Source organism: Dendropsophus ebraccatus, chromosome 5 (genome assembly GCF_027789765.1).
Source record: "Dendropsophus ebraccatus isolate aDenEbr1 chromosome 5, aDenEbr1.pat, whole genome shotgun sequence".
NCBI lineage: Eukaryota > Metazoa > Chordata > Amphibia > Anura > Hylidae > Dendropsophus > Dendropsophus ebraccatus.
The window spans coordinates 40,684,646-40,711,950 of record NC_091458.1 but is presented as its reverse complement, the minus strand read 5'-3'; the positions used below and the strand labels follow the sequence as shown (position 1 = coordinate 40,711,950).

Genomic DNA, 27,305 nt, shown 5'->3' with positions numbered 1-27,305 from the left:
AGACATTGGAAAATATAGAGTCATCTTATGACCTCATTGTAAGTGCGAAATAATTGTTACTTAAAACATTATAACCTGAAACCTGGCGGTAACACATTGCACAGTTTATAAGGCCTTCTCCATTTTGCGGCAGCTTGGAATACAGACCTAGCAACACTTGGATCACGTTGCAGAAGTTCCACTGTAACTGTGTAGAGAATAATACAAGCACTTCAGATTTATTACAGGTCGGATTGAGTCACAGACATTTTAATCACTCCCTAAGGGATCTGGGTGTCTATTAGGCATAGACATAAATGATGTATTAAAGAGAATTTTGGTTGTAAGAACCTGGACACATATGTAGAATCTATCAGCAAATGCATTGAAAATATCATTAGAAGTGCAGAATTACAGTGATATAATAGAGAAGGTGATACAGATGACTACATTACCGGAGTACAGAGGTTCTTTACATTAGAGGTCTAAGATCACAAGATATTCTTATAAGGCTTTGTAACTCTTAAAGGGTTTTGATAGGTGGGGGTCCAGATGCTAATTTACCCACTTATCGCTAAAATGATGAGGAAGAAGTGCTCAGCAGAGTATTGTAAAGTGTACAGATAGTCTCTAGATGTCCATGCAGCCCTGACCCCACAGTTGTCAAGCGGTATAATCTAGCAGATAAGCGCTCACGTGCAGCGTGCGTCAGGCCATATGATATAGCCTTTACACTTTGTCAAAATAAGTCCACTCTGAACCACCCCTTCTTAAAGTGGTATTCTCATCTTGACAAGTTATCCACATGGGACAGAGCATGGCTAAGAGTGTTGGGAATAGAGCAGTGGTGCACATGCTGGGGTTTCAAGGTCCACATTCCTATGATTATGAAGGGGGGCTCCAGTGGTTGGACATCCGCAATAAGAATGGGAACCCCCTGAAACCCAAGCTTGTACATTGGTGTACATCAAATGTATTTACTACTGCATCAAGGCTTCACTTCCTCGATAAAATGGTGATGTCACTTCCTGGATAACATGTTGATGTCACGACCCGACTCCCAGAGCTGTGCGGGCTGTGGCTGCTGGAGAGGATGATGGCAGAGGGATGCTCAGTGTCCCTCCAGTGCCCTGGGTCCCTCAGTGTCCCCCTGCCATCATCCTCTCCAGCAGTGACATCACCATGTTATCCAGGAAGTGACATCACCATGTTATCCAGGAAGTGACATCACCATGTTATCCAGGAAGTGACATCACCATGTTATCCAGGAAGTGAAGCCTTGATGCAGGTTTAGGTGCAGGAAAAAAGCACTTTATAAGCATTTCCCGTAATAAGTGTATATTGGTGATTTGTAAAACTTTTGGGGGACAATACAATACTTTAATAAAAAATGTTGCCGGACTTCTCCTTTAAGCACTGGTAAGTCCAGGGCAAGCTATGACCACTACCGCTTGTGACTCACCACTAAATATAGTGTACTGTAAGAGCACCCTTAGTGATAGTTGGCAATAACCCTTTAATGTGCTGTTGGCTAACAATTATGTCTACCACCGCTACCATAAAAACATATAAGGTGAGCACGGGGTATGTTTATTTCAGTTAGGAAACAAGAATGAAACAAAGTTTAGGACATGTGCTAATGGTATATGCTTAAATACTGTTTCCCCCAACATCTGCCATCAGACGACATACAATAGACCATAGGCCATTACTCCCATGTGTATGGGTAACTTAAAGGGGTATTCCAGCTATTTTTTTTTTTTTTTTCAAATCAACTGGTGTCTGAAAGTTATATAGATTTGTAGTTTACTTCTATTTAAAAAAAATCAAGTCTTCTCATACTTATTAGCTGCAGGCAGTCTGACACAGTGCTCTCTGCTGCCATCTCTGTCCATGTCAGGAACTGTCCAGAGCAGAAGAGGTTTTCTATGGGGATTTGCTACTGCTCTGGACAGTTCCTGACATGAAACTGCAGGACATACATCAGCTGATAAGTACTAAAAGATTGGAGATTTTTAAATAGAAGTAAATGACAAATCTGTATAACTTTATGACATCAGTTGATTTTAAAGAAAACATTTTTCTCCGGAGTTCCCCTTTAAGGCCATTAATGATCTATTATCAGATTACTTCATTCCCTCATCTTCAGTTTATCATCTGTGTAACCAAATCCAAAATAATGTCCAAAGATTCTATGTTGAATTAGAGGATTAGAGGAAGAATATCAGTCTTGCAGGAAGACAATCCACCTATCAAAGCGTATTGTCTTTGGTCTTGACCCGAAAGGTCTCGAAAGACATTGAACATCTAATTATTACATGATGTGCCATGAATACAACCAATGTGAATAGTGGGAAAGAGTCACACAATGGCAATGTATAGCTTCACAGTAATATATAGCATAAAAGGCTAAGTATGCTGCACATTAGCCTGCATTGTAGTCGTGAATGACTTCAAGGAGAACTTGACTTAATGTGCTGAATCTACACTCTATTAATAGTGATTATGGAGAAAATCTGAAGGTTTAGACCACAGTGATCCCTCCTTATTGTGGGGCTTCTCTTGTAGAATGATTAATGAATAACAATGAGGCGCAGCTGCGTGGATGAACTTTAATGGAGCTTTCCATAAAAATTATATGAATTGCGTCTAGGAACAGCTGGAAGGAATAGCGCAGTCAGATCGTAAGACATAGGATAACAATTACTTGTAACAATGACACTGATCATTAATTTTAATTTGTTTTAATTAAATATTGCACATCAAATATAATTGCCGCTATACTATGTTCTGTGGATTGGGTAACTTTAGCTTTTATACTACTCAGAATGTTGTTGCTGCTGTGATAGAAACCAGATTTCTATACCCTGACTTCCTGCTCAGCTTCTGCTGGGCTGGTGCTTATATACAGATGCCAACCTGAAGACACAGAGCTGCCATGTTATGCCTGTCAAGGTGTGCAGAGCCTAAAGGCCCCCGTACATATCAGCTGGCTAAACCTGGAGACTTTAGTAGGTCCAGTCAACTGTCTAAGGCTATGTTCACATATTAACGGCTGTTATTTTGAGTACCAAATAACGACCATTATTTAAAATATTTTGGCGTCCACCATTGCAATGAAGGAAGTTGGTACGTTATTTAGAGGGAATCTGTCACTAGGTGCATGATGCCTTAAATGAGCGCAGCATAAACTAGTGACAGAAATGCTGAACAGACCAGTATATTACTTCCATTATTTTGTTCAGCCGTCTAATATGCAGGAAAACGGGATTCTTGCCACACCCCTCCCCCCGCCCCCTAGCTGTTGATTGACAGTTGACTGCCTTATACACAGCATGGATAAATAACTGCCAATCAGCAGCTGGTGGGCAGAGTTTTCAGCTTCTCATGAATATCCAGGACTACTGAGCTCATGCACATAATGGAGAGAACTACTTATTGTCCATGTTATTCAGGAGGATATCTCTGGATCAGCTACACAGAACAATGTAAGTGATACATCATTCTGTTCAGCTTCTCTGTCACTAGTTTATGCTACCCTGAGCTAGGACAGCAGAAACCTTCTGACAGAGCCTCTTCGGATAAATTATGCCACATTTAACTTCTTTTCGGGTGGGGCTATTTTTAAAGGTACAGTGAAAGGATGGGTAAATAAAAAAAATCTGTGTGTGAACAACCTAAAATAACGTCGGGCTGTATTCTATGCATTGTGTGAACCAACGGCCGTTGTTTCCATAGACATTAATGCAAGTTATTGAAAAATGAAAATGACTTTTATTATTTTAAGAAGCAAATAACGGCTGTTATTTTACAGTGTGTGACCTTAATGTGTATTGTGGACTACTGACTCTGACTGCAACTTCAAATCTGCGCCATCAAATCTGTTGCAGATCCTGTATGTGTGAACGCACCCTAAACACAAGACAACTGACACAGAATACAAATATATTTGTTTGTAACATAATTTTTATGTTTTTGTCTGTAGGTCAACTGGCAGAGAATACGCACTGAAAATCATCAACAAAAGCAAGTGCAGAGGGAAGGTGAGTATTATAGGGAAATTAAATCATCATGTTACCAATCATTCGTGTCTTAAACATAAACACATTAACATAGCAAGTTAAAAGCTGTGGACACCTTTAAAAAATGGGTTTGCATTTAATACAATTTTCATCATAAATCTTTATTAAAATGTTGCTTACTTTTGCCTCTACAGCCTCTACAATGTGTTGTATGAACCCTGTTTTCTCTATACTAGTACCCATGCAAACTGCTTTGTATCTGTTCTCCTTTCTTATGACCCCTGTCCACAATCTGAGCTGGTGTGTAACTCCCTTCCCTCACTTACCTGTAACACTGAGAGAGCAGAGTGTATCTAGGGAATTTTTAATGAAGACCATTTAGAATTTTGATTCATTTTGCATTCGGGAAAACAAAACAACGAAAAAATTGCTGCCAACGTGTCCATAGCCTTTAAAGGGGTTATCCAGTGCTACAAAGACATGACCACTTTCTTTCAGAGACAACACGACTCTTGCCTCCAGTTCAGGTGCAGTTTGCATTTAAGCTCCATTCACTTCAATAGAACTGAACAGTAAAACCTGCACCCAAGCTGGAGACAAGAGTGGGGCTGTCCCTGGAAGAAAGTGGCCATGTTTTTGTAGCGCTGGATAAGGCTGGGTTCACACTGCGTTTTTGCAATCCGTTTTTTTTCATCCGTTTTTTGCAAAAAAAAGGATAAAAAATGGATGCATTTGTGTGCATCCGTTTTGATCCGTTTTTCCATTGATTGTAAAAGAAAAACGGATCAAAACGGATTCGTTTTTTTGACAGACACAAAAATGTAGCTGACACTATTTTTGTGTCCGTTAAAAAAAACGGTGACGTTTTGATCCAGTTTTTTTTACAATGGAAGTCAATGGAAAAACGGACCAAAACGGATGCACACAAATGCATGTTTTTTCCATCCGTTTTCCATCTGTTTTTTTGCAAAAAAACGGATAGCAAAAACGCAGTGTGAACCTAGCCTAACCCCTTTATGCTAAATAAGGATTTTTTTGTGGATTTTAACTTCACATTCTCTTGCATGAAATACACAATAAATTATTATACTATACATGTAGACTAGATGCTTTTACACAGGAAATAGAGGATGCTGGAGATTTTCAGCATGGCAATTACGTTATAGAGTGTATTTAAAGTGGTTTTTTAGCACATCACAATCCATAAATAACACATGAACATAAACAGCAAAGCTATTGGAAGTATAAAGCGATGGCGGAATCAATCAGATTTCGACTTTCAACAAAAACTTGTGAAGCTCATACAATTTTACTCTTAATGAATAATTCAAGCCTTGCCGGGGCCACATTAGGAGAAGCTACCAATATCCCAGTTCAGCCGAAAATTGAGAAATCTGTTTTTATAATGAGCAACAATGAACCCAGGAGACTGGAAATGTGATTAGAGAAGTGGTGAAATTCTGAGTTTCACACTAGACCTACATTTCCTGATGGTATAGCCCATGCATTATTAATGCCCTTAGCTGCTGGGTGTATCCTGTGTGCTCTGATAGGGTTTACATCTATGCAAAAATAAAAGTTGACACCTGCGGCACATGAACAGTCTTTTTATGTTAATGGAATTACTATAGGACTGGGAAAATACCTTTTAGTATTGTCTCCAGTGCTGATAGATCATGCAGGCAACGTATGCAGTATAAATATACAGCCACAACCTGCATTGAATGGCTTTAATTATCATTGTCTAAGGGTCCATTTACACAGAAAGATTATCTGACAGATTATCTGCCAAAGATTTGAAGCCAAAGCCAGAAACAGACCATAAGCAGAGATCAGGTCATAAAGGAAAGCCTGAGATTTCTCCTCTTTTCACATCCATTCCTGGCTTTGGCTTCAGATCTTTGGCAGATAATCTTTCAGATAATCTTTCTGTGTAAATGGACCATAAGTAAACAGGGGTAAACTGCAATACAATATAGAATGGAGAGGAGCGGTCTTGTTACTGAAAAAATAGACCATTATTCCTAATTCTGAACATTCCGTTAAAGGGGTGCCAGAAAGTGCTGGAGATTTGTTATTTACTTCTATCAAAGAATCTCAAGTCTTCCAGTACTTATCAGCTGCTGTATGTCCTGAAGGAAGTGTGTATTCTTTCCCGTCTGGAGAACAGGAAAGACTTTGTATGGGGATTTGCTACTGCTCTGGACAGTTCCGGATATGGACAGAGGTGACAGCAGAGAGCACTGTGTCAGGAAAGAATACAGCACTTTCTGCAAGACATACAGCAGCTGATAAGTACTAGAAGACTGAAGATTGTTTGATAGAAGTAAATTACAAATCTCTGGCATTTTCTGACCAGCTGATTTGAAAGAACAAAATAGCTGGAGTTTCCCTTTTAATCTGCTTTTGCTGTCTACACATAAGTATTTTACTGATTGTAGTAAAGTGAATAGAGGTATCAGTGTCTTGTATATGTATACATGATACATGTTAATTGTGTCTTGAACAGGAGCATATGATCCAAAATGAGGTCTCCATTCTACGACGGGTGAAACATCCCAACATTGTTCTGCTTATTGAGGAGATGGATATGCCGAATGAGCTATATCTCGTGATGGAATTAGTTAAGGTTAGCAGCTTGACTTTTCTTTTTTATAGTAGTTTTGTTGTTAAAGGTCTTGTTTTGGTCAGTATTTTTAGCCAAAACCAGGAGTAAGTCCAAAACAAAAAGAAAAGTTGCTGATTCCACTTCTGGTTTTAGTAAAAAATAGGAACCAAAATACTCATAATCTTGATAAATGCAGGTGATAAAGCAATGAATAAAAAGGGAAGGTTACAGCCTAGATACTCTGCTCCTTGCTTGGGTTAGTCTGACCCCAAGCATGCGGCATTACTGGTGGCTGGAGAAGTTGGATGCAGCTCTAAGGCTGCCTGGAAAACATGGATCCAGCCATAGTCAGTATCTATGTTTTCCAGGACTTCACAGGGTTGTATCTACCTTCTTCATAATCAAATGCTGCACCCTCAGGTTTGGGCGAACCCGGGCATACTCGAGATTCACTCATCTCTAGTCACCACACACCTCTGCTAAAGGGTAACTGATAGACAGTGGTTCTGAGCCCGAAACCCGTTGCCGCTGTTGCATTGTATATAGTTGTCATATTGTAGACCTATTGTTCAAACAATGATTGTCGTTCAGTGACAACTAGCGTTAAGTGAGCACTAAAATGCTCAGGTACTCGAGTTGAGCATTCTTCAGTACTCGAGTGCTTTGTTCCAGTAACAAACCCCATTGAAATCAATGGCAAACTTGAGCATTTATCCAAGTGCCCGGTTCACTTTCAATAAGTAACAGTTTTTGTTCTAATGTTGATATATTTTACCCCTTGAAGGCATGTGTAAACAAAATATACAAAAATTTAAAATAATACTTACAGTTTCGGAGCTGAAACTGTTTAAATATTCACACTGCTGTACTGGCACTATGGCCGACCAAGCAAGCTCGCTCAACACTAGTGAGAACCATTGCCATCTAGTGGTGAAACTCAGCATAAAGCATGTTCCCCCAGGCAGAGCTCATCTTCTATGTAGCAGGTCACGGATCACAGCTAGGCAAGCTGGGAACAATTTCTGGTGATGCCATTTTTCTGGCATTATACAGATCTCTGCATTTGAAAATACTTATTAACCTACGTAATTTTTCATCCTCTTTAAAGTACCCGCTCATATCCAATAATCGGGGAATGTTACAAGTTGACGGACAGGCTATTTGTGTTATGCCTTGGGAATTAATCAGAGACAGACACGTGCAATATCATATTTCTTCCATTACACTGTCATCCCGGCTACAGCAAATGATCTTAATGAAATGTCGGAGGGTTGCGGTTTTATTTTTTTACATAAATGACTAAATTTTGGACTCCTTATATCACGGACAAGAAGAATGCTCCTTTTTGTAGAGGTTCTCTTTGCTGCTTTTACATGTTCATAATACAGAACCCCAAATAGAGACCCACACTTAAAGCATCGTAGGGGTAATGTAACTGTATGAGCAAACCGTTATCTGTCTGTTCTATGTGTCTACTGTACACTGACTATGTTCTCTTTATCAGGGAGGGGACCTGTTCGATGCTATTACCTCTACCAACAAATACACAGAACGAGATGCCAACGGGATGCTGTATAACCTAATGAGCGCCATTAAATATCTGCATAGCTTGAACATCGTCCATCGGGACATCAAACCTGAGAACTTGTTGGTAAGTACCGCCAGAATGTAATGAGAAAATACAACCGAAAACTACTCTTACATTCTGTTTAGTCATTGTTGATTTCTGCCCAGTTTTGCAGGCTAGGGATATCTGGCTATTCCCGTGTTTTGAGACTCGCAACCGAGGCTCCTCAGACTCCTTTTTTGCATATTAAAATTTTTAGGGGGCATCAATAGAGACTCTTGAGTGAGTACTTCAGTGGAATTTTTTCACTGATCTCCCTGAGCTCAGTGATTGCTGTGATTTGCTGGTCTATTTTTCATTGCCCCCGCTAGCCAGAATCCTGCTCCACACTGACGAGTGGCAAATACCCCAAAACAGCTGTCTGTGGATGGATGCCTGCCTAGGTAAACCCTTGTCATGTCGCTATACTTGCAACTGAGTTAGACTTCGACACAAAAGGGGCCACACTGGTGTTTCCCTATTTATGTTTCAATACTCACAACCGAGTGGGACTCAAGGGGCTACCTATCAGGGTGTATGGTGATCTCCCCACTGAGAGGCACCCCTTGGCAACAGGCTAGGGATATCTGGCTATTCCTGTGTTTTGAGACTCGCAACTGACTTCATTAAAAGGGTTTTCCAAATAAAACTCACTTGTCCCCTATGCACAGGGCTGTATTTAGCTCCCTCTGGTCGCTTCATAGAGAATGAATAGAGCCACGGGTCACATGCCGAACGATGGCTGTATTGAAAAGGAAGAAGATAGTGGCTGATCTGGAGAACACCAGGGGGCATGGAGGTTGGACCTCCTACGATCTCTTACTTGTGCCTTATCCAGTGGATAGGGGTCAAGTAACTTTTAATTAGAAAACCCTTTTAATGACCATGTTCAAAGGTACCATAGACACAGAATGGAATTGTGCTCAAGGATGTGCAGAGCTGCTCCATTCACTCCTGCCATGTGTATTGTAGACAACTTTTAATCTTGGACCTGTCCATAATGTTGTTTATTCCAAAAGCTACTAGTTAGTGTATAGTATGCAATTATATAACTTATACAGCATGAAGACCCATGTTTAGGTGGGGTTACCATATTCCTAATAAAGTTTACTACAGGACCCATGTGAATGGAACCCTAGTGTCTTTACTACCTTAACTAGAGTCATACCAGTTTTCATGGACCCGACGACAGCTCTCTAGACTAGGGTGACATAAGTGACAGTGGGTGATGCCCCAAGCCATGGTAGAGCATGCTTTATTGTTAGGATTCTCCTTTAAATGGTATCATCTGGGGCAGAGCACCCACAGGGTCATGAAAAGATGACAAGTGGAGTTGACACCTTTGACAGTAAGGGATGAATGGCAGGAGACAGGCCCCAGTGCATATATTAAAAACATCCTCTTAAAAGCTGGCACAAAGGGGAACATGAACATGTACAAGGTCATTTACAACGCTGCCAATATTCATGAGTGCCAGCCTCGCATTTAGCATAATAATTGAGCCTGCATTAAAGATTAAGATGTACAGCTCTATTCTAGGTGACATATATATTTAATTATACATAGACGGCTTTATGGCAGAGCTGTAGCATTACGTGTCATTGGTCATTAACTGTGTGAGACACAATAGGAGCAGTGGTCTCCGAGGAGCTTGGCTTATCCATTAGTTCTTAGGCAGTCGTGCTACCGACTGAGACTTTGACAGATGTAGCCTGCAGCTTGTTTTAATGGTGAGGAATACCTGAGACTAAAAAGGTAGGCATTGAAAATGGGCCAAGTATACTTTCCAAACCATTTCAAAGTTTACATAAGAATATATTCTGGGGCATTTACCCTAAAAATAGTTTGGTTTTGTTTAAGTGTGCCTTAATATTGCACCCATTTATGAGGTTACATGACAGGGATTGGGGTTCTGGCCATATTCAAACACCCCTTTCACTAAACTCCATTGTTTCAACGCCCTCCTCTACCCTTCTTTTTCCCTTGTCCTCCACAAAATCTGAGTGCACCAAATTAGCGTTGGAATGAACGGCCATAACAGCCTTGAATGTCATTAAAACTAACATGTAAATGAATAGTATCACATAACATTTCAAGTAATTCCAATCCAGGGAGGTCTGGCGGGGCACAAATCATAACAAAGAAAAATTAGAAGGCCCTCACCCAACCACCATCACAACAGAACATTGCTGCATGGGTGGGCTGTAGATGGCAGGCAACCAAAGATCCAGGTGTTCTTACTTCTTTTGTTAAACCATCGCTCCTGTCTGGTAATCCCGTTCCCCACACTTTCTCTAACTCCTCTGGCCTATTATCCCAGTTGAATCACGTTATGCTGGGCCTCCATTACACTGCGTCCACTTCATACCACTCCTTTGATGTAAGTGTTGTGTTGGATGTGTCAGATAGCTACATCTGTAGCTGAATAGGTGAGGATCCGGGATGGGCTACCTTTCTCAATTAATTCAGAATTATTTTAGAAGGGATTCTTTGAAAGCAAGACTACATCTTTTTTAGTAAAATTTTGTTCAAATTTTTATAAAGAAAATACAATGAAAGAACAGAACGGATAATAAAAAAAAGCCCCTGAAGGTTCCCTCAAAATCCTTCTCCGCTACACCATAAAGGTTTTGCCGCCATGAATACTTATCCCCTATTCTACCTCTTGTGATCTCAATAACTGAACTCCAGAAGCTCCTTGTACGAATGCTGATCATACACTGATCATACACTACCACTGCACCACTGTACCCCTCCCATAGACAATGAGTGGAGTGGCAGACGAGGGTGCACACTGCCATTTTAACAAGCCGGGTGAGGAACATGCTTTGACACTTTACTTTTATAAGGTCTATGCCAGTTTTTCTGTGTTCTAGAACTATGTGAGTCCTTATAGTGCTATAATCACTTAGAGACCCCAGTCCCTGTCTTGAGCCATATGTAACTCTTGTTAAGAAGTTATTCTCCATTGCTCCAGTAATAGTTTACATATGGTGCCACACAGTTATACAGTGATGTGTTCAATTACTGTTGGGTAATTACAGTTTTATAGCTTTGTTAAACCAGAAGATTCTCTGCACTCCAGTAATTCAGACCAACCCTCTTCTCTATGTTATTGTTTATCAGGGTGTAAAGTGCTAAATCCTGGAAGTATTTACTGTTAATAAATTACAAGGCTTAATTCATTGATGGCTTTGTTAGGTTAGGACCCTTTTACACGGGAAATGTTAATTCGGCCAAAAAATCAGTGTCAGCGATCAGCCGTGAAGCGGGAATCCTGCTCCTCAGCTGATCACACCTTTTGAGCAGGCCAATACATCATTGTTTACCGGCCGCACATCTCCATATGTAAACAGAGATATTCAGCCGATAACAATATAGTCAGACGTCTGCACAAACGATACAGTGATCATTTGAGCGGCCCGGCTGCTTAATTAGTTGTGACATATAAAGACACCACAAACAAGCGCCGATCTCTCTGATTATCATCTGCTTGCTTCCATAGACGGCCCTATACTGGCCCATCTAAAAGGACCTTTATGTTCTTATATGATAAGTAGCTGATGTGGTAGGTATACATCGACAGAACAGTATGCCAATATATACAGGGGTGTACCTGTGCCATGTCCATCGATCCTGAATAGACCATATATAACTCAGGTGGCTGCACAGTAATTGATACAACATAGCCACTACTAGACTACAATTGGGTTATTAAAAAAATCAAAGGATGTGGGACAGGTATGCCACAGTATTAGTTGGCATACTATTCTGTTAGCATATCCCTTGAATGAAAGCTACTGTAATGTGAAGAAGCCTTTGTTCCATAGTTGGTAGTGCTTGATATGATGCTATTCTGACTTCAAATAACCTTTCCCCTATCCCCTAGAGATAGGGGAACAAAGAAGGACACATATGGTGACTACACAACCTACACACGTCCTACAACGGCTCTGTAACGGTCAGTGACTGCACTACATACAGCGTCTGTGGTTGTCATGGTGATGCTGCCACAACTAAACATGGCTGCTTTACCACTTTGCTCTACCACCTTGTACTGTTAGTGCTGCCCTTACATGAGATAGATAGATAGATAGATAGAAACAGAAAAAAAAGCAGCACTGCTTGTGTGATAGGAGGCTGGTGCCAGCGGATCTAGGTCTCGACCCGGACTGGATTCATATAGTATGCAGATAATCCACGGCACTCCAATGGTTAATGGTGAAAAAAGAGTTGGTTTATTCAAAACAACATAGTGCAGCACATCATAAGGCACTTACCGTTACAGAGCCGTTGTAGGACGTGTGTAGGTTGTGTAGTCACCATATGTGTCCTTCTTTGTTCCCCTATCTCTAGGGGTTAGGGGATAAGTTATTTGAAGTCAGAATAGCATCATATCAAGCACTACCAACTATGGAACAAAGGCTTCTTCACATTACAGTAGCTTTCATTCAAGGGATATGCTAACAGAATAGTATGCCAACTAATACTGTGGCATACCTGTCCCACATCCTTTGATTTTTTTAATAACCCAATTGTAGTCTAGTAGTGGCTATGTTGTATCAATTACTGTGCAGCCACCTGAGTTATATTTGGTCTATTCAGGATCGATGGACATGGCACAGGTACACCCCTGTATATATTGGCATACTGTTCTGTCGATGTATACCTACCACATCAGCTACTTATCATATAAGAACATAAAGGTCCTTTTAGATGGGCCAGTATAGGGCCGTCTATGGAAGCAAGCAGATGATAATCAGAGAGATCGGCGCTTGTTTGTGGTGTCTTTATATGTCACAACTAATTAAGCAGCCGGGCCGCTCAAATGATCACTGTATCGTTTGTGCAGACGTCTGACTATATTGTTATCGGCTGAATATCTCTGTTTACATATGGAGATGTGCGGCCGGTAAACAATGATGTATTGGCCTGCTCAAAAGGTGTGATCAGCTGAGGAGCAGGATTCCCGCTTCACGGCTGATCGCTGACACTTTTACATGGGTCGATTTTTTGGCCGAATGAACATTTCCCGTGTAAAAGGGTCCTAACCTAACAAAGCCATCAATGAATTAAGCCTTGTAATTTATTAACAGTAGACACTTCCAGGATTCAGCACTTTACACCCTGATAAGTGCCTTATGATGTGCTGCACTATGTTGTTTTGAATAAACAAACTCTTTTTTCACCATTAACCATTGGAGTGCCATGGATTATCTGCATACTAGATAGATAGATAGATAGATAGATACAAGATGGGAATACCACCTTAAGCAGAGTCTGTTGTACCCTGCCTAGCTAGATGGAGTCCAAATGGACTCTGTACTGGAAAGTGGGCATGGCCTTGCTGAATATGGGGCATGGCTTAAAGTGCCAAAAAATGCACTATTTTTTGGCACATACTTTTGATGGAAAAGTAAGCCAGCTAATGAAAGGTTTAGTTATGTATATAAGCAAGGGTCATAGATAACCTATTGCAGATGGCAAATAATGGTGTTTATTTACCCACAGCCACCAGCCAGAAGCTTTCTATAATTTTCTGATTCCAGAATCCCGATAGAAATCTGATTACTGGCGACGACTAAACCGCTGCTCTTATTTTCCTACATGATCCCCCATAGCTGAACTCTGCAATAAAAGCGTCTTATTAGGACAGCATACTGTATATTCACATCCACATCCTTCTGTGACAGCATGAAGCCATGTTCACTAACATATCTGTGATTTTATTATAGATTCTCAAAGGGAAGTTTGTGTCGAATATTATGTGTATTTATGAGGACAGATGTGTTTAACTAGTCGTGGTTATAAAATAATCTGAAATATATTGCTTAGCTGTCATCCAGACAGACATCCTTCCCTGGCACTGAAACAGACAAGTGTGGCTCTTTCTTTGAGTCAGACTGCGGTGGATGATGAGATCCAGTTGTATGTGTTCATTAAAAAAACTTCTTGTAAGACAAAGATTGCATCAGTCTTATGAACCAATTTGCTCTCTGGGCCGTCAGCATGGGTTACAAATGACTGTGAAACAATAAACTTGTCCCTCCATGTCGTAAAATTATAGTACAATTCACCAAATTATAGCACATATAGGCATGATTTATTAAGAAAAAAAATTCAGTCGGGGTCTGAGTGTTCAGACCCTGACCGATCAATAGAACAAGCAGACAGAGCACCCCAGGGTCTGGGGTGCTCTGTGTCAGTGAAAAAGATGTGCCCTATAGATTTACATTATGAGGCCATCTTGTCCCGTGACACAGACCCGGGAGAGGAATACACATGCTTGGTCCCAGTCTGAACTCTCAAACCCTGAACAATCAAAACTCTCTGTCATATCAAAAGTTTTTTTTATGGTGACTGTGCCTCTTTAAAGGTTATGGGGCTGATTTACAGTATCAAACATGGTGTAAAGTGGAGCTGGCTCAGTTGCCCCTAGCAACCAATCAGATTCCATCTTTCATTTTCCAAAGTGTCTGTGAGGAATGAAAGGTGGAATATGATTGGTTGCTAGGGGCGACTGAGCCAGTTTCACTTTACACCATGTTTGATAAATCTCCCCCTATGAGTTCTGACTCTTCTTAAGCTGCTTGCGTTGTATTGTTAGACATGCAAGCTGCAGCAGAAAGGTGTCCCTGTCATTAGAAAAAAAAAGTTTTGATTGGTCGGGGCCTAAGACTCCATCTTCAGAAACCCCACCAGTGTGATCCCCGACTCGCTGCCTTCTCTGCCCTGCTGCACAAGTTGAGCTCTGTTGACTTATGATGAAGCTTGTCTCATGCAGTGATACGGAGATGTCACCGAGCCAGGGAGTTATGCATATAATTGCATGCTTCCAAATCAGTTGTGGTCTGCACATTTGGACCCTGAACGATCACATTTTTTACATGTTTTTGTGACAAAGTGAAAGAGAAGGTCCAACAGCATTCAAATAAAGCAGTCTTCAAATCCTGACGTTCCAAGCCAACATGGTCTTTGCCAAGCAACATGGATTCACAATAAAGATTTGAAGATTACTCTCTTTGAATGCTGTTGGACTTTCTAGTCCACCCTAGTCCACCTATTGAGATTGTTGGCCTCCCTCCGTACCTCCACCAACAACTTTCCCTTCCCACCAAGGTGCTGTGGGGCCTCTCTATTTTTTTTTATAATAACAGCAACACTTTAAGAGATAGCACCATAACATCGTCAGCATCTTCTAAAGTCTAAGCAGATTATTATATTCACTGTGCCGATATTGTGGGAAGCAGCATCATGTCTATTTGTACTACGTATGACAAGCAACCTATTAACATTATTGTTAATGGACAATGCCATTTTTGTCTGGCTCTGCCAATAATCTGGAGTGTTTTTTAGACAATCTCATTGATGATATTACTCTAATGGCCAGTAATAAGATCTAGTTGTCCTTTGGTGGGCCTCATGCCGTATGTTGAATTGGACCCTGACACCAATACCCCCTACTGTACAGTGCCCTATTCATTGATAGAATATAGGCTGTATCCATGTTTTCCAGGACTTCCTAGGTCTGGATCCAACTTCTTCAGCCACCGGTATTCAAATGTCAAACGATCGGGCTCGAGCATGCTCCAGTTGCACTCATCTCTAAAAAATATATTGAAAATGTGTATTTCTTCTGAAAGAAATGTATAGTGGAATATATAAACTAGGCTAGACATACCCATGACAATTAACATTTTACATTGTATTATGGCACCCGGAGGAGTTTCTTTTCTTAATTATTTCCAGTGTCTTCTTTCCATTGCCAGGAACAGGTCAAATTACTAAAATGGCATTTTCTGCTTTTTGTTCCAAAGCAAATTATTACATTGTTGGTTGATTGTCGGGTAGCTGGCAGGACTAGGCGAAATTGTGTTGTTTTTCTTTTCGCTAGCTTGCAATGTGTTTAACATATGCTTCTATGAGCTAAATTGGGATAAATAGGAGGGATACGGAGGCAGCCGCTAGACTTCTATGGCAGTATAGCTAGAATACTGATCTGCTGATTAAATTATTATGTTCTCATGATATAATGCAAAAAGCATCTCAATTAATTGGGGATGACTACTAAGATTCCTTACAGGTCTGTCCAGCAGGAAGGCAAACCAAGCATGAATTCTCTGGTTTGGCAAAAAACAACATAAAGGCTGAGCTTTGTATTTGGATGAGCTACAACATATATCATCCACGGCTGCTTCGAAAGCAAAAATTCTTTGATTTATGCTACAGTAATTATTAATATATTTTGGGAGATTTAGAATAACTTCTCAGAACGCTGGAACTGAATTCCATATAATCGCTGTGTATTTGTTTAACTTAATCATGTACATCTTGGTCTATTCATATGGGTCTGCACAACCTTAATCTACGTAGTTATTGAAGAACAAGGGGTTCCTGGACTTGTCCCCTGATAACCTTTTTTTTTTTTTTTACTATTATGACCTATTTAGGTCGGGTTTACAATGTCCTGTATGTGAACTCCGGATACAAGATAGATGTACTGTACCCAGCGGTCCCAAGTGTTGAGCGGACCTGTTGAACTGTTTGGGTACAGCAACGTTCTCCAACCCTGAATGCACGGTATTTGATTTCCTGGCTGCAAAAGTTATAGCCTATAGCTATATTCATGTTTTCCAGGACTTCTTAGGGCGGCATCCAACTTCTGCAGCCGCAGAGAATCAAATCCCGAGCATTTGTGTGTTCCATTGCCACTGTCTAGCTTTTTGTCACTTCCGCTTAAGACTACTTACATACTGTAATCCAAAAACAAGCATGACCGTAGACAAGCGGATGATTTGACATAGTTGGCCTTCAACATGGTATTTCCAGATACAATGCTGTAGTACAACTACAGACGTCTTTGAACCCACTTTAGACAGATCATAGCAGTATGATAAGAGATAGTCTGACCTTGAGTGTCCTGTCCTGAACAGATAGTTGGCTTCCTATACACACAGTCACTCTCCAGTTGTAATGTTGGAAACAGTTTAGGTCTTGTAATATGTTTTATGCAATATACTATGAAATAGTATTGCTCTCACCTACCATTTTTATGAATCACCGTGTAGTAAGACGATTAACTACATAATTTATTACATATTTGTGTTATTTCCATTATTTTCTAGGTGTATGAGCACCAAGACGGCAGTAAATCTCTAAAGCTTGGAGACTTTGGTCTGGCCACTGTGGTCGATGGACCTCTTTACACTGTGTGTGGAACCCCGACATATGTAGCTCCAGAAATCATTGCAGAGACTGGGTAAAGCATTTCACACTCATATATATTAGGGGAAATTAAAGTCTTATTAATCAAGCTTGTCTTGTCATATTTATACATTTATGTATTCCTGACTATAGCCGCTGTCTAGTTTTGCAGCTCAGGCCCATTCACTTTATTGGTTTGAGCTGCTTTACCAGACACTGCCTATGTTCAACAGTGAATTTGTTTTTGGAAAAAAAATGAAAATCTTTTCTTCAAATCTCACAGACTTTTTATTCAGGTCTTCTTTTTGTGTACTTGAGAAAGTACACAAGACATGAGAAATTTCATAAATGTCAATTATAGATAAGTGACACCTTGAGCGCCAACAAAAAAAAAGTCCTCATAATCCACTAATTTTCTTCTTCATATGAAGTAGATTATGAATTGGATGGGACCTTGGACTTTTTCTGATATTTTTGTGTTTGTACAGATATGGCCTAAAAGTGGACATCTGGGCAGCAGGTGTGATTACTTACATCCTACTTTGCGGCTTCCCTCCGTTCCGTGGGTAAGTTTCCTAATGTAGCTATTATATTTGGGGGATGAGATTGCAATTATAAAGCTTGTCTTCCACTCTAATGGAGACGATGTGTGACATTGTCATGTGTGTAAAGCATTATAATATTCTATAACATAAAGCAATATCAGGAGGTGAAGATATAAATCTTTACAATATACAGTACATAGTGTCATATGACTAAAACATAACTTTTATTGTGTAATATTATAATAGTAAAATATTAGTGCATCATACACTAGGTACACTAACAAACAATACAGTGGTACTTCGGTCCTCAAACAGCTTGGAACACAAACAGGAAAGGAAAGTTTGCTTTGGTTCCCAAACTCTTGCTCGGTTCCAAAACACTTTTTGTGCCCCCAGTCTTGAAGTACAGTAATACAGCGTTTTTTTGTGAGCGTTGATGGTGGGTTGTACCTGGTTAGTTTAGCACTGGTGAGGCTTCACATACAGTACAGCATTGTATAAGATTGCTAGAGTTTTAAACTGGGCAATTTTCAATGTAATAAATAAGAATTGTAAGTGATTATGGGTGGGTGCTGGAAGCAATTAAACACATTTACATTATTTCCTATGGGAAGACACTGCTCGCTTCTCAAATTCCCTTCCTGAACCAATGAATTTCGAGAACCGAGGTACCACTGTATAATGATAGCGTCATCTCCTCCTGATCAACAGTAATGCAACACCATTGTGCCAAAGGCCAAACCTCCACGGAAACTAAATCCTATTGAACTCACATTCAATTCCTGTATAGGGTGGCCTAAAGAGTTCCCCTTAGACTTTGAGGGTTTATTAGGGGCCAAAAAATGGGAGATCAAAAATCAGCAACTCAACGATAATTATAATGTCACTAATAAAAGAAAATATGGGCAAGAACATTAAATGACCCTCCAACAATGTACAGAAGGTTACAAGAGCAGCACATGGCAATGCCTCCTTCATTGAGATGGGTCTCTGAGAGTAGCTCCACTGAGAGCCAATGTAGCCTTCTGTACATTGGGGCTTGTATTATTCTTTCCAATTATTGTCAACTTGCTGATTAATGATGAACTGATAAACCCTTATTGTCAAGGGAGAAATGGTTTGGCAGATCCTATAGGGGATCCCTATACTCTGAATCCAATGTATCCACTTACGTTAAATGTAGAAATGTCAGGTTGTTTGGAGCTGCCTCTAAGGGCAATGTACGTTCTTACTATACTGTCCATAAAGCAGAATGTAAGTTCTTAACACCCCACACCCCCACACCCAATTAACATTGTTTTTCCAATCCTAGGTGGGTTCCCGGTCTACACACACTCTGTTCACTTGAATTGTTATATTGTTACACTGATGATTGGGAATGGATGTCTTTTTATGGTACATTATCTTGTATTATCATATTGCTCTTTGTATAGTAGTGGAGATGACCAGGAAGTACTTTTTGATCAAATCCTAATGGGTCAAGTGGATTTCCCATCACCCTACTGGGATAATGTTTCTGATTCTGCTAAGGTAACATCTTACACTTCTTATATAGTAATATACATAATCATTAATAATGATTAATATTCAGTAAAGGTCATTTATACAGTGCAAATGGTGGCACTTATATTTTGAACCTCTTTAACAGCTTAAAGGGAACCTGGCAGCTCTATATCGTTCTTACAGCTGCTGATAAGGAGATATAGCAAATGATACAGTTTTAAAATCCCGTTTTACATCTAAGCTCAAGAGTAGTAGAGGCCAAAATGAGCTGCAGCATGCAGGTCTCCTCCCTCCCCACTATGCATAATTGACACACAGGGTTTAGAAGATCATTTTATAACTTTACAAACACACATCAGCTAAGAGACGTTTATTTTATTGACTGCCCGTGTCTGCAGCTCTGAGCATGCTTTAAAGCTGACAGATTGGAATTACAGCCATGTGTGCACTGACAGCCACATTCCCATAGACTTTAAGAGAACACATTATTAGAAAGAAAAAAAGAGCCACTTTTATACCAATTTGTCATCCTTTTCCAGTTATATTTTTCAACTCAAAATCCTTGAGGACAAACTTTTGTAGGGAAACAGTTGGTCCCTTAAAATTTTGTGGTCATTATATTGAGCATGCAAGGGATGTTATTAGCATAATGTGATGTTTCTTCACTACGAGCCCTGTTGGAATTAAAGAATTGAAAGATTTGGTGAAGGTTGAGGCTTCGGCCAGGGCTAGCGCTTACACAATCACAACTGTGGGATACACTAGATATCTCTAAGATGGCGGCATTTAGCTTGGTATGTCATATTTAGGTAGATGCTCTGACAAACACACAATAGTTACTGTTAAAACTAAAAACACTCAAGAGACTATGTGATGAAGGAAATGAAAGAGAAGTGAAATAGTATCCCTTGGAAACATGAACAATCCTTATAATAAGTAGATTATGTATTGAATGTAATGTAACACAAGAAAGGTCTGGTTAAAATTAAGCAGAAATATTGTGGCACTGTACATTATATACTGAGGACTATCAGTTTTACAATCTTACTCTATGTCGATGATGGACTATGAACATTTGCACAGAAAACTGAAAGATGTTTCTTTATACGGCAAGAACAAAACTACAGTATGTTTTTTCCTTTTATAATTTATTACAGACAGAGAATATTTTTTATTTATACTGAGCATTATGATAGCTAATCAATACTGTCTTCTCTTTGTTTAGGGGCTGATCACCATGATGCTGCAGGTAGAAGTAGACCAGAGGTATTCTGCTCTGCAGGTTCTGGAACATCCATGGGTCAATGTAAGTGTCATACTAACTTTTCTAAACTAGGCTGTGCCATAGTGGTGGCCCATAAGGCCCAGTCACAGTTGATTCCTTTCTTTTAGCTATTAAGTAGCAAAAACCAATACAGGACTCCCCTCTCCACATTGTTGGCAATCAAAGGGGTAGATGGAGGAATATCTGGTCCTATGGCCATAGAGAGGTGATGGAGAGATGAATACTAAATTGGCATGTCCTGGCACTATGAATAGGCTCATATGATCTTTGCTATGTGGCCATTATCTTCTATGTAAGCCACAGGCCATACTGACTCTGATTGTGTTTTACTAATGACTGCCCCAATGATGTTCAGGCAGCATGAAAACAATGACAGATTCTTTTTAAAGGGAATCTATCACTAGGTTTATGCCTTAAATGAGGGCAGCATGAACTAGTGACAGAAATGCTGAACAGATCGGTGTATTACATGCATCATTTTGTTCTGTCGTTCTCCTAATATGCATGAGAATAGGATTCTTTCCCCCGCCCCCAGCTGCTGATTGACAGTTAACTGCTTATACACAGCATGGATAGATAACTGGCAATCAGCAGCTGGTGGGCGGAGTTTTCTGCTTCTCATGAATATCCAGGACTACTGGGCTCATGCACAAAATGGAGAGGACTACTTATTGTCCATGTTATTCAGGAGGATATCTTTGGATCAGCTGCATAGAACAATGTAAGTGATACATCATTCTGTTCAGCTTCTCTGTCACTAGTTTATACTACCCTTAAGATACAACATCATTAACCTACTGACAGAGTCTCTTTAAGCCTAATGAGTATTGAACCAATTTAACCAAGTCTGTATTACTGTCAGATTCCTACAGAATTCTGCCTATTGTAATATAGATGGGTCTCAATTACCATTGTACCCTTGTGACGTATATAATAGCCACGTCAGATACTGAAATTTTCTACTGATTCCTTGTCATAGCCATATGACAATCTATTAACCTACAATTTTTCTACCTGTACAGGACGATGGTCTCCCTGAAAACGAGTACCCATTGTCAGTGGCCGGAAAGATAAAGAAACATTTCAACACAGGTCCAAAGCCAAACAGCACCACTGCTGGAGTCTCCGTCATTGCAGTAAGCAAGCTCCTCACACCTACCTCCTCAAATAACAATCACACCCACATTATATAGCCTTATACTGTATGGTTCTATGTAAATAGGTGGTGTAGCGGTAATAAAGGCTTCTTCATTCTAATCTAAAGACCATGAACTATTATTAGGTGATAGTATATACTACCGTTAGGGTAGGCTGTATACTTTAATAGCGCATCTATGTATCATGAGTTTTAGGATTGCAAAGACAAAGACGGCACAAAAGATCTGCAATGTGTATAGGTGTAAATCAGACCTACCTGGGAACTGCTGGGTTATTAGATTGTATACTGGCACACAAACAGCCATGTACTATAAAGTATATACTAAGTGCAGATTAGGCTGCACATGTATTAGATATAAAGGATAATATTCTGTATGAAGATATTGTATCATATTGATAATATAGGAAATAACAGTAGGAACATGTACAGCATAGGATAACCACTGCTCTAATTCTGTTAGGTAACACAGGTAGACTAGCTGGACTTCCAGTCTTTCTCAGCCGTCCATATTGTTTTCCCATCAACAAATAAGTCCCCATGTAAAATTCCTAGGAAAGCTCCCTATTCGTGTACATGAAAAGGACACTTTTTTTTTAGATAGGTGACACACATGGCCAATGATACATAGATACTATAGATACTGTATGTATCAAAATGTGTAACTATCATCATATAGGAACACTAGGCACGTATAACATGTAATGACCTAATACATCTGGTCTGCTGATGTCACTAATATTACAGCCATTAAAAACATTGAGTCTGGGCAACATTATCTAGTTAATGATGCAAATGTTTTCCCCAGAGGGAGAAGAACAGATTAACACCATTTGCTTTGGAGTAAGAAATCCTACCAAAATATTAGCCTCTAAATAGCGATATGTCTAGATAAGACAGTGACGTCGATATCGTTATTATTAGTATTTCTGGCCACAGGAGACCAGTATAAAAATGTTTGCCTAATCCACGTATCCCAGTGAACGTCCTGCTCCACAGAAGCATGGTCATTACCTTAAATGATCCTGTCTGTGACCGGGGTCATGACAGCCATCCATTAAAATCAATGGACTGGTTTTCATGGGTACAATGCAAATAATTATTAAATAAATACGGTACCACATACTACGATTATTCAGTGGATCAGGACTGGTAGAAAAATAGTTTAGCTTCATCTTTTTAGATTTAGTTTTATTGGGTCATACTGTAAAGTTATATGTTAATTCTTCAGCTTTATTTCCATATTTAAAGGGAATCTGTCACCATAAAAATTTAGTCCAATCTGCATTCAGCATGTTATACAGGAGAAGAAGTTAAGCAGATTGATATATCATCTTGAGGGGAGCATGTTCTTTCTTATATCCTCCCCCTCCCCAGCACTTGCTAAAAAAAAATAGTCTGGCAGGACGTACCACCCAGGACCCCTCAAATTCTCCAATCTCCATGGCTGTACAGGAACAAACTTACAGGACGGTGGGGATCTATGATACTGTTTGGTTCCTCTGCTTGGGGGAGTCTGTTTACACTCACACACATATATATATATAGTACATGTAGGCAGTAACTTAAGGGCCATAATGGTGCCTTCCTTTTAGAAGAGGGGGAAAAGAGTTGGGACAATAGGACTAGCTCCTAGGACCTCTAGGACATGACCTAATGTCAGAGGAGACCAGGTCTAGAACTCGAGTGTCTATACTAAATGTTTAACGTCCCCCCTGGCTGCTGATGTTAATGATAGATGTGCTATTGCTGTTACCCTATTGAATGTGGGCTGTGCGTACTGACCCTGCCATGTAGGTAGAAAGACCTCATTCTTATGTATTAGCAATGCTTTTTTTATTTTTTATTCTGGAAGCATGACACATACCTGTTCTCATTCCTTTATTTCTTTTCAGTTGATGGCTTTCTACTTACCTTAGTACTATGCACATTTTCTTACTTGCATGCTTTTTCAGCGATTTCTCTCCGAGTTATTCTTTGCACACATGCACATCGCCTAGTTTCTGCTCATTGCTCATATGTATTATGTTGTCATTGCTCACATGGATAACTATCAAAGGCAGCAGCACTCTGCAATAAATTCAAGGACCGCCAGCACGCTTGTCCATGAGAGGGATTCGGCAATTCCTTTCTAACTTCCTAACCAACCAGTTCTGCTTTTGTTTTTCCTTCGTTTTTTTCTTTTCTTGCTAGCCTGTTGAGTGCTGTAGTATGGATCAAGGCTGTGGGATTGAAGTAAGCCTTCAACAATACTGATCCAACAACCAAACTATAGTCTAAAATGATTACACTAGTGAGAAAATATTTTATTTTATTGCTACGCTAATGGACACATTTTCATGGCTTATTTTGGGGCTAGCGGATACTTATGTGTGTTACTATATATGCTTATCATTATTCCCATAGAAAGTTGAGAAACCTGGTAGATACAATGCAATACATACCTTGTATTGTTCCTGAGTTACAGTATGTGTTGTAACTTATTCACAATTCTGCTAGTTGCTACTGGAAATTGTCAATCTAGGTCGCTATTCAATGGGGTGACGATGGCTAAATAGGCCAATTTTTCCCTGAATAATAGGGACATGCAAACACTCATCCATCATCCGAAGAGATGAGCGTAACTCAAGAATGTTTGAGTCCAATTGTTCACATTTGAATATCGGTGGCTGAAAAAGTTGGTTGCTGCCCTAGGGAGTCATGGAAAACATGGATACAGCCTTAGGCTGGGTTCACACTACGTATATTTCAGTCAGTATTGTGGTCCTCATATTGCAACCAAAACCAGGAGTGGATTAAAAACACAGAAAGGATCTGTTCACACAATGGTGAAATTGAGTGGATGGCCGTCATATAACAGTAAATAACGGCCATTATTTCAATACAACAGCCGTTGTTTTAAAATAACAGCAAATATTTGCCATTAAATGGCGGCCATCCACTCAATTTCAACATTGTGTGGACAGAGCCTTTCTGTGTTTTTAATCCACTCCTGGTTTTGGTTGCAATATGAGGACCACAATACTGACTGAAATATACGTAGTGTGAACCCAGCCTTAGGCTGTAAACAGTCGGAATCAAGCATGCTCGAGTTGCTTTATTCTCTACTATTGTTTTAGGCTGCGTTCACACTAGGTATATTTCAGTCAGTATATTTCAGTCAGTATTGCAACCAAAACCAGGAGTGGATTAAAAACACAGAAAGGATCTGTTCACACAATGTTAAAATTGAGTGGATGGCCGCCATATAACAGTAAATAACTGCCATTATTTCAATATAACGGCCGTTGTTCTACAATAACAGCAAATATTTGCCATTAAATGGCAGCCATCCACTCAATTTCAACATTGTGTGAACATAGCCTTTCTGTGTTTTCAATCCACTCCTGGTTTAAAAATCCACTCTGACTGAAATATACTGACTGAAATATACGTAGTGTGAACGCAGCCTCAAACTGCTCATTGCTTTGGGTACACAGGCCCTTAGATTAGATTAAAGTAGTGTTTCAGAGTCTGGATTATAATACAGACTGTAATCGGTACAAAATAAAAAATACAATGTACTATTGAAGTTATCCAGTAGTTTAGGTAAAGTATGTTAAAGCTGGTCATACACATAAGATAGCAGTTTCAGCCAATCCCTCCATACACATGCACTCTGTACATCGTTTTAAAGGAAGAGAATGGGGGTAAGCCCCTGACAGACTGTGGTGGTGACTTATCCCTTTAAGCAAAAAGGATTAGGCCCTTGTACTTCCTATCCATACATATTCGGTGGTTACCCAAAATCGGTGGGATCCATCCATCTAATGTTTATAGGCAGCTTACATTTCTATATAAACAGTAATAATGCAAAGGTAACACACACCAAATGCACAAAAATAATTCTGGTGATGACTTTATCAACATAGAAGTGCCAATCACTGGCATAGAACTCCAGTACAATAAATGGCCCAACAAATTCCTCTGCTGTGAACTCTTAGATAATAACTCCAAAACATAATGTTAGCAGAGACAGTCTGGGATGAGCGCCCTCTCTCTTTATGGCATTCCCGAGTAGTGATGATCGAACATCGGGAAAAGTTAGGTTCTACCAAACTCGAACCTTGTCGAACCTTCCGCATTTGATTCCCAATACCTTCCCATTCCGAGGGGAAGGAGGAGGCTGCCCAAGTACCGCCTGGAATTCCAGGATACAATCTAGATAAGGCGGTACTCGGGCTGTCTCCTCCTTCCCGACGGAACGGAAAGGCATCGGGAATCAAATGCGGAAGGCTCGACAAAGTTCGAGTTTGATAGAACCTAACTTTTCCCGATGTTCAATTGTCTCTACTCCCGAGTAGTTGCATGGACTAACTCTATGATACTTTTAGAACACCTTAAAGTGTCAAATGTTAAAAGTTTTGATCGGTCCAGGTCTAAGTGTTCGGACCCGTACCGAATGGGAGAATGAGCAGGGAGTGAACCATGCTGCAGCGTGTCCACTGCCTGCTCTGAGTTAGAAAAAAGAGTCGGGCACCATAGAGTGCCATTATAAGTCTGACTTTTTTCTAACTCAAAGTGAAGAGTGGACGCGCTGCAGCACTTCTTCTCCCCACTCGTTCTCCCGATCAGTATGGGCCTAAACTCTCTGAGCCGAACCAATAAAAACTTTTGACATATCAAAAGTTTTTTGTAACAACAGTGACACTTTAAGTCACACACATTATACTTTTACATTACTTATCAAGATCTATACAACAACATAGACAACTATTGAAGGAGCTCAGAGTCTAATTTTGTACTTGACTGTCATACAGCCATGTTAAACCTATGAGGACAAGGGGAATAAGGGAACAGGGCCCAATGAGATTTAGATAATCAGATTTCACGATGACACCATAATGTCTACATTCACCTCTGTGAAGATTAATATTTCATGGGAGGATAATTTTTATCCATTGATAAAGTACAGTCTATTAAGATGCCCAGTATACAGATACACTATAGAAGTTGCACTGTTCATGGCAGCAGTGATGTGAATGTTGACCTTTAACTTACGTTCTGGGAATAGGCTATTTGTAGCAGATGTGCATCTGTCAACCGCGGACTATGTCAGACACAGTCGGTATCATTGTAACAGAAATCACTGCTGGTAACAATTACTGCTTATGCACGAGTTAAGTGCAGTGTAACTTAATACAGTACATTCTACATTAAATATAGGACGCTGCTGGATTCATGAAAAACATAAATTGACACGTTACGGCAAAGACATCCTGGAGCTGTAAATCAGCTGTTAACCATAAGGGTCATTTCTGCAGGGAACGTCAGAGACCCGAAATCATTCACTATGTATCAATTAGGAAGGTGAATAAAAACTGATAAAAAAAATAATAAATGAATAAATTTTACTGA

The 27,305-nt window shown here is 39.9% G+C and overlaps 1 protein-coding gene across 3 annotated transcripts in view; it reads left to right on the top strand.

Annotated features, from left to right (window-relative positions):
- The window catches only part of DCLK1 (doublecortin like kinase 1), a 239,095-nt gene that overhangs the window by 197,576 nt on the left and 14,214 nt on the right, over nucleotides 1–27,305 (top strand). For 2 of the 3 annotated variants that reach the window (XM_069969923.1, XM_069969926.1), the window contains exons 9-16: nucleotides 3,965–4,022; nucleotides 6,511–6,630; nucleotides 8,114–8,260; nucleotides 17,341–17,474; nucleotides 17,908–17,985; nucleotides 19,398–19,494; nucleotides 20,693–20,773; nucleotides 21,775–21,888. In XM_069969923.1, the coding sequence (XP_069826024.1) occupies nucleotides 3,965–4,022; nucleotides 6,511–6,630; nucleotides 8,114–8,260; nucleotides 17,341–17,474; nucleotides 17,908–17,985; nucleotides 19,398–19,494; nucleotides 20,693–20,773; nucleotides 21,775–21,888 (829 nt within the window). The remainder of the gene's footprint in view (nucleotides 1–3,964; nucleotides 4,023–6,510; nucleotides 6,631–8,113; nucleotides 8,261–17,340; nucleotides 17,475–17,907; nucleotides 17,986–19,397; nucleotides 19,495–20,692; nucleotides 20,774–21,774; nucleotides 21,889–27,305) is intronic. The other variant, XM_069969924.1, reaches the window with a different exon arrangement.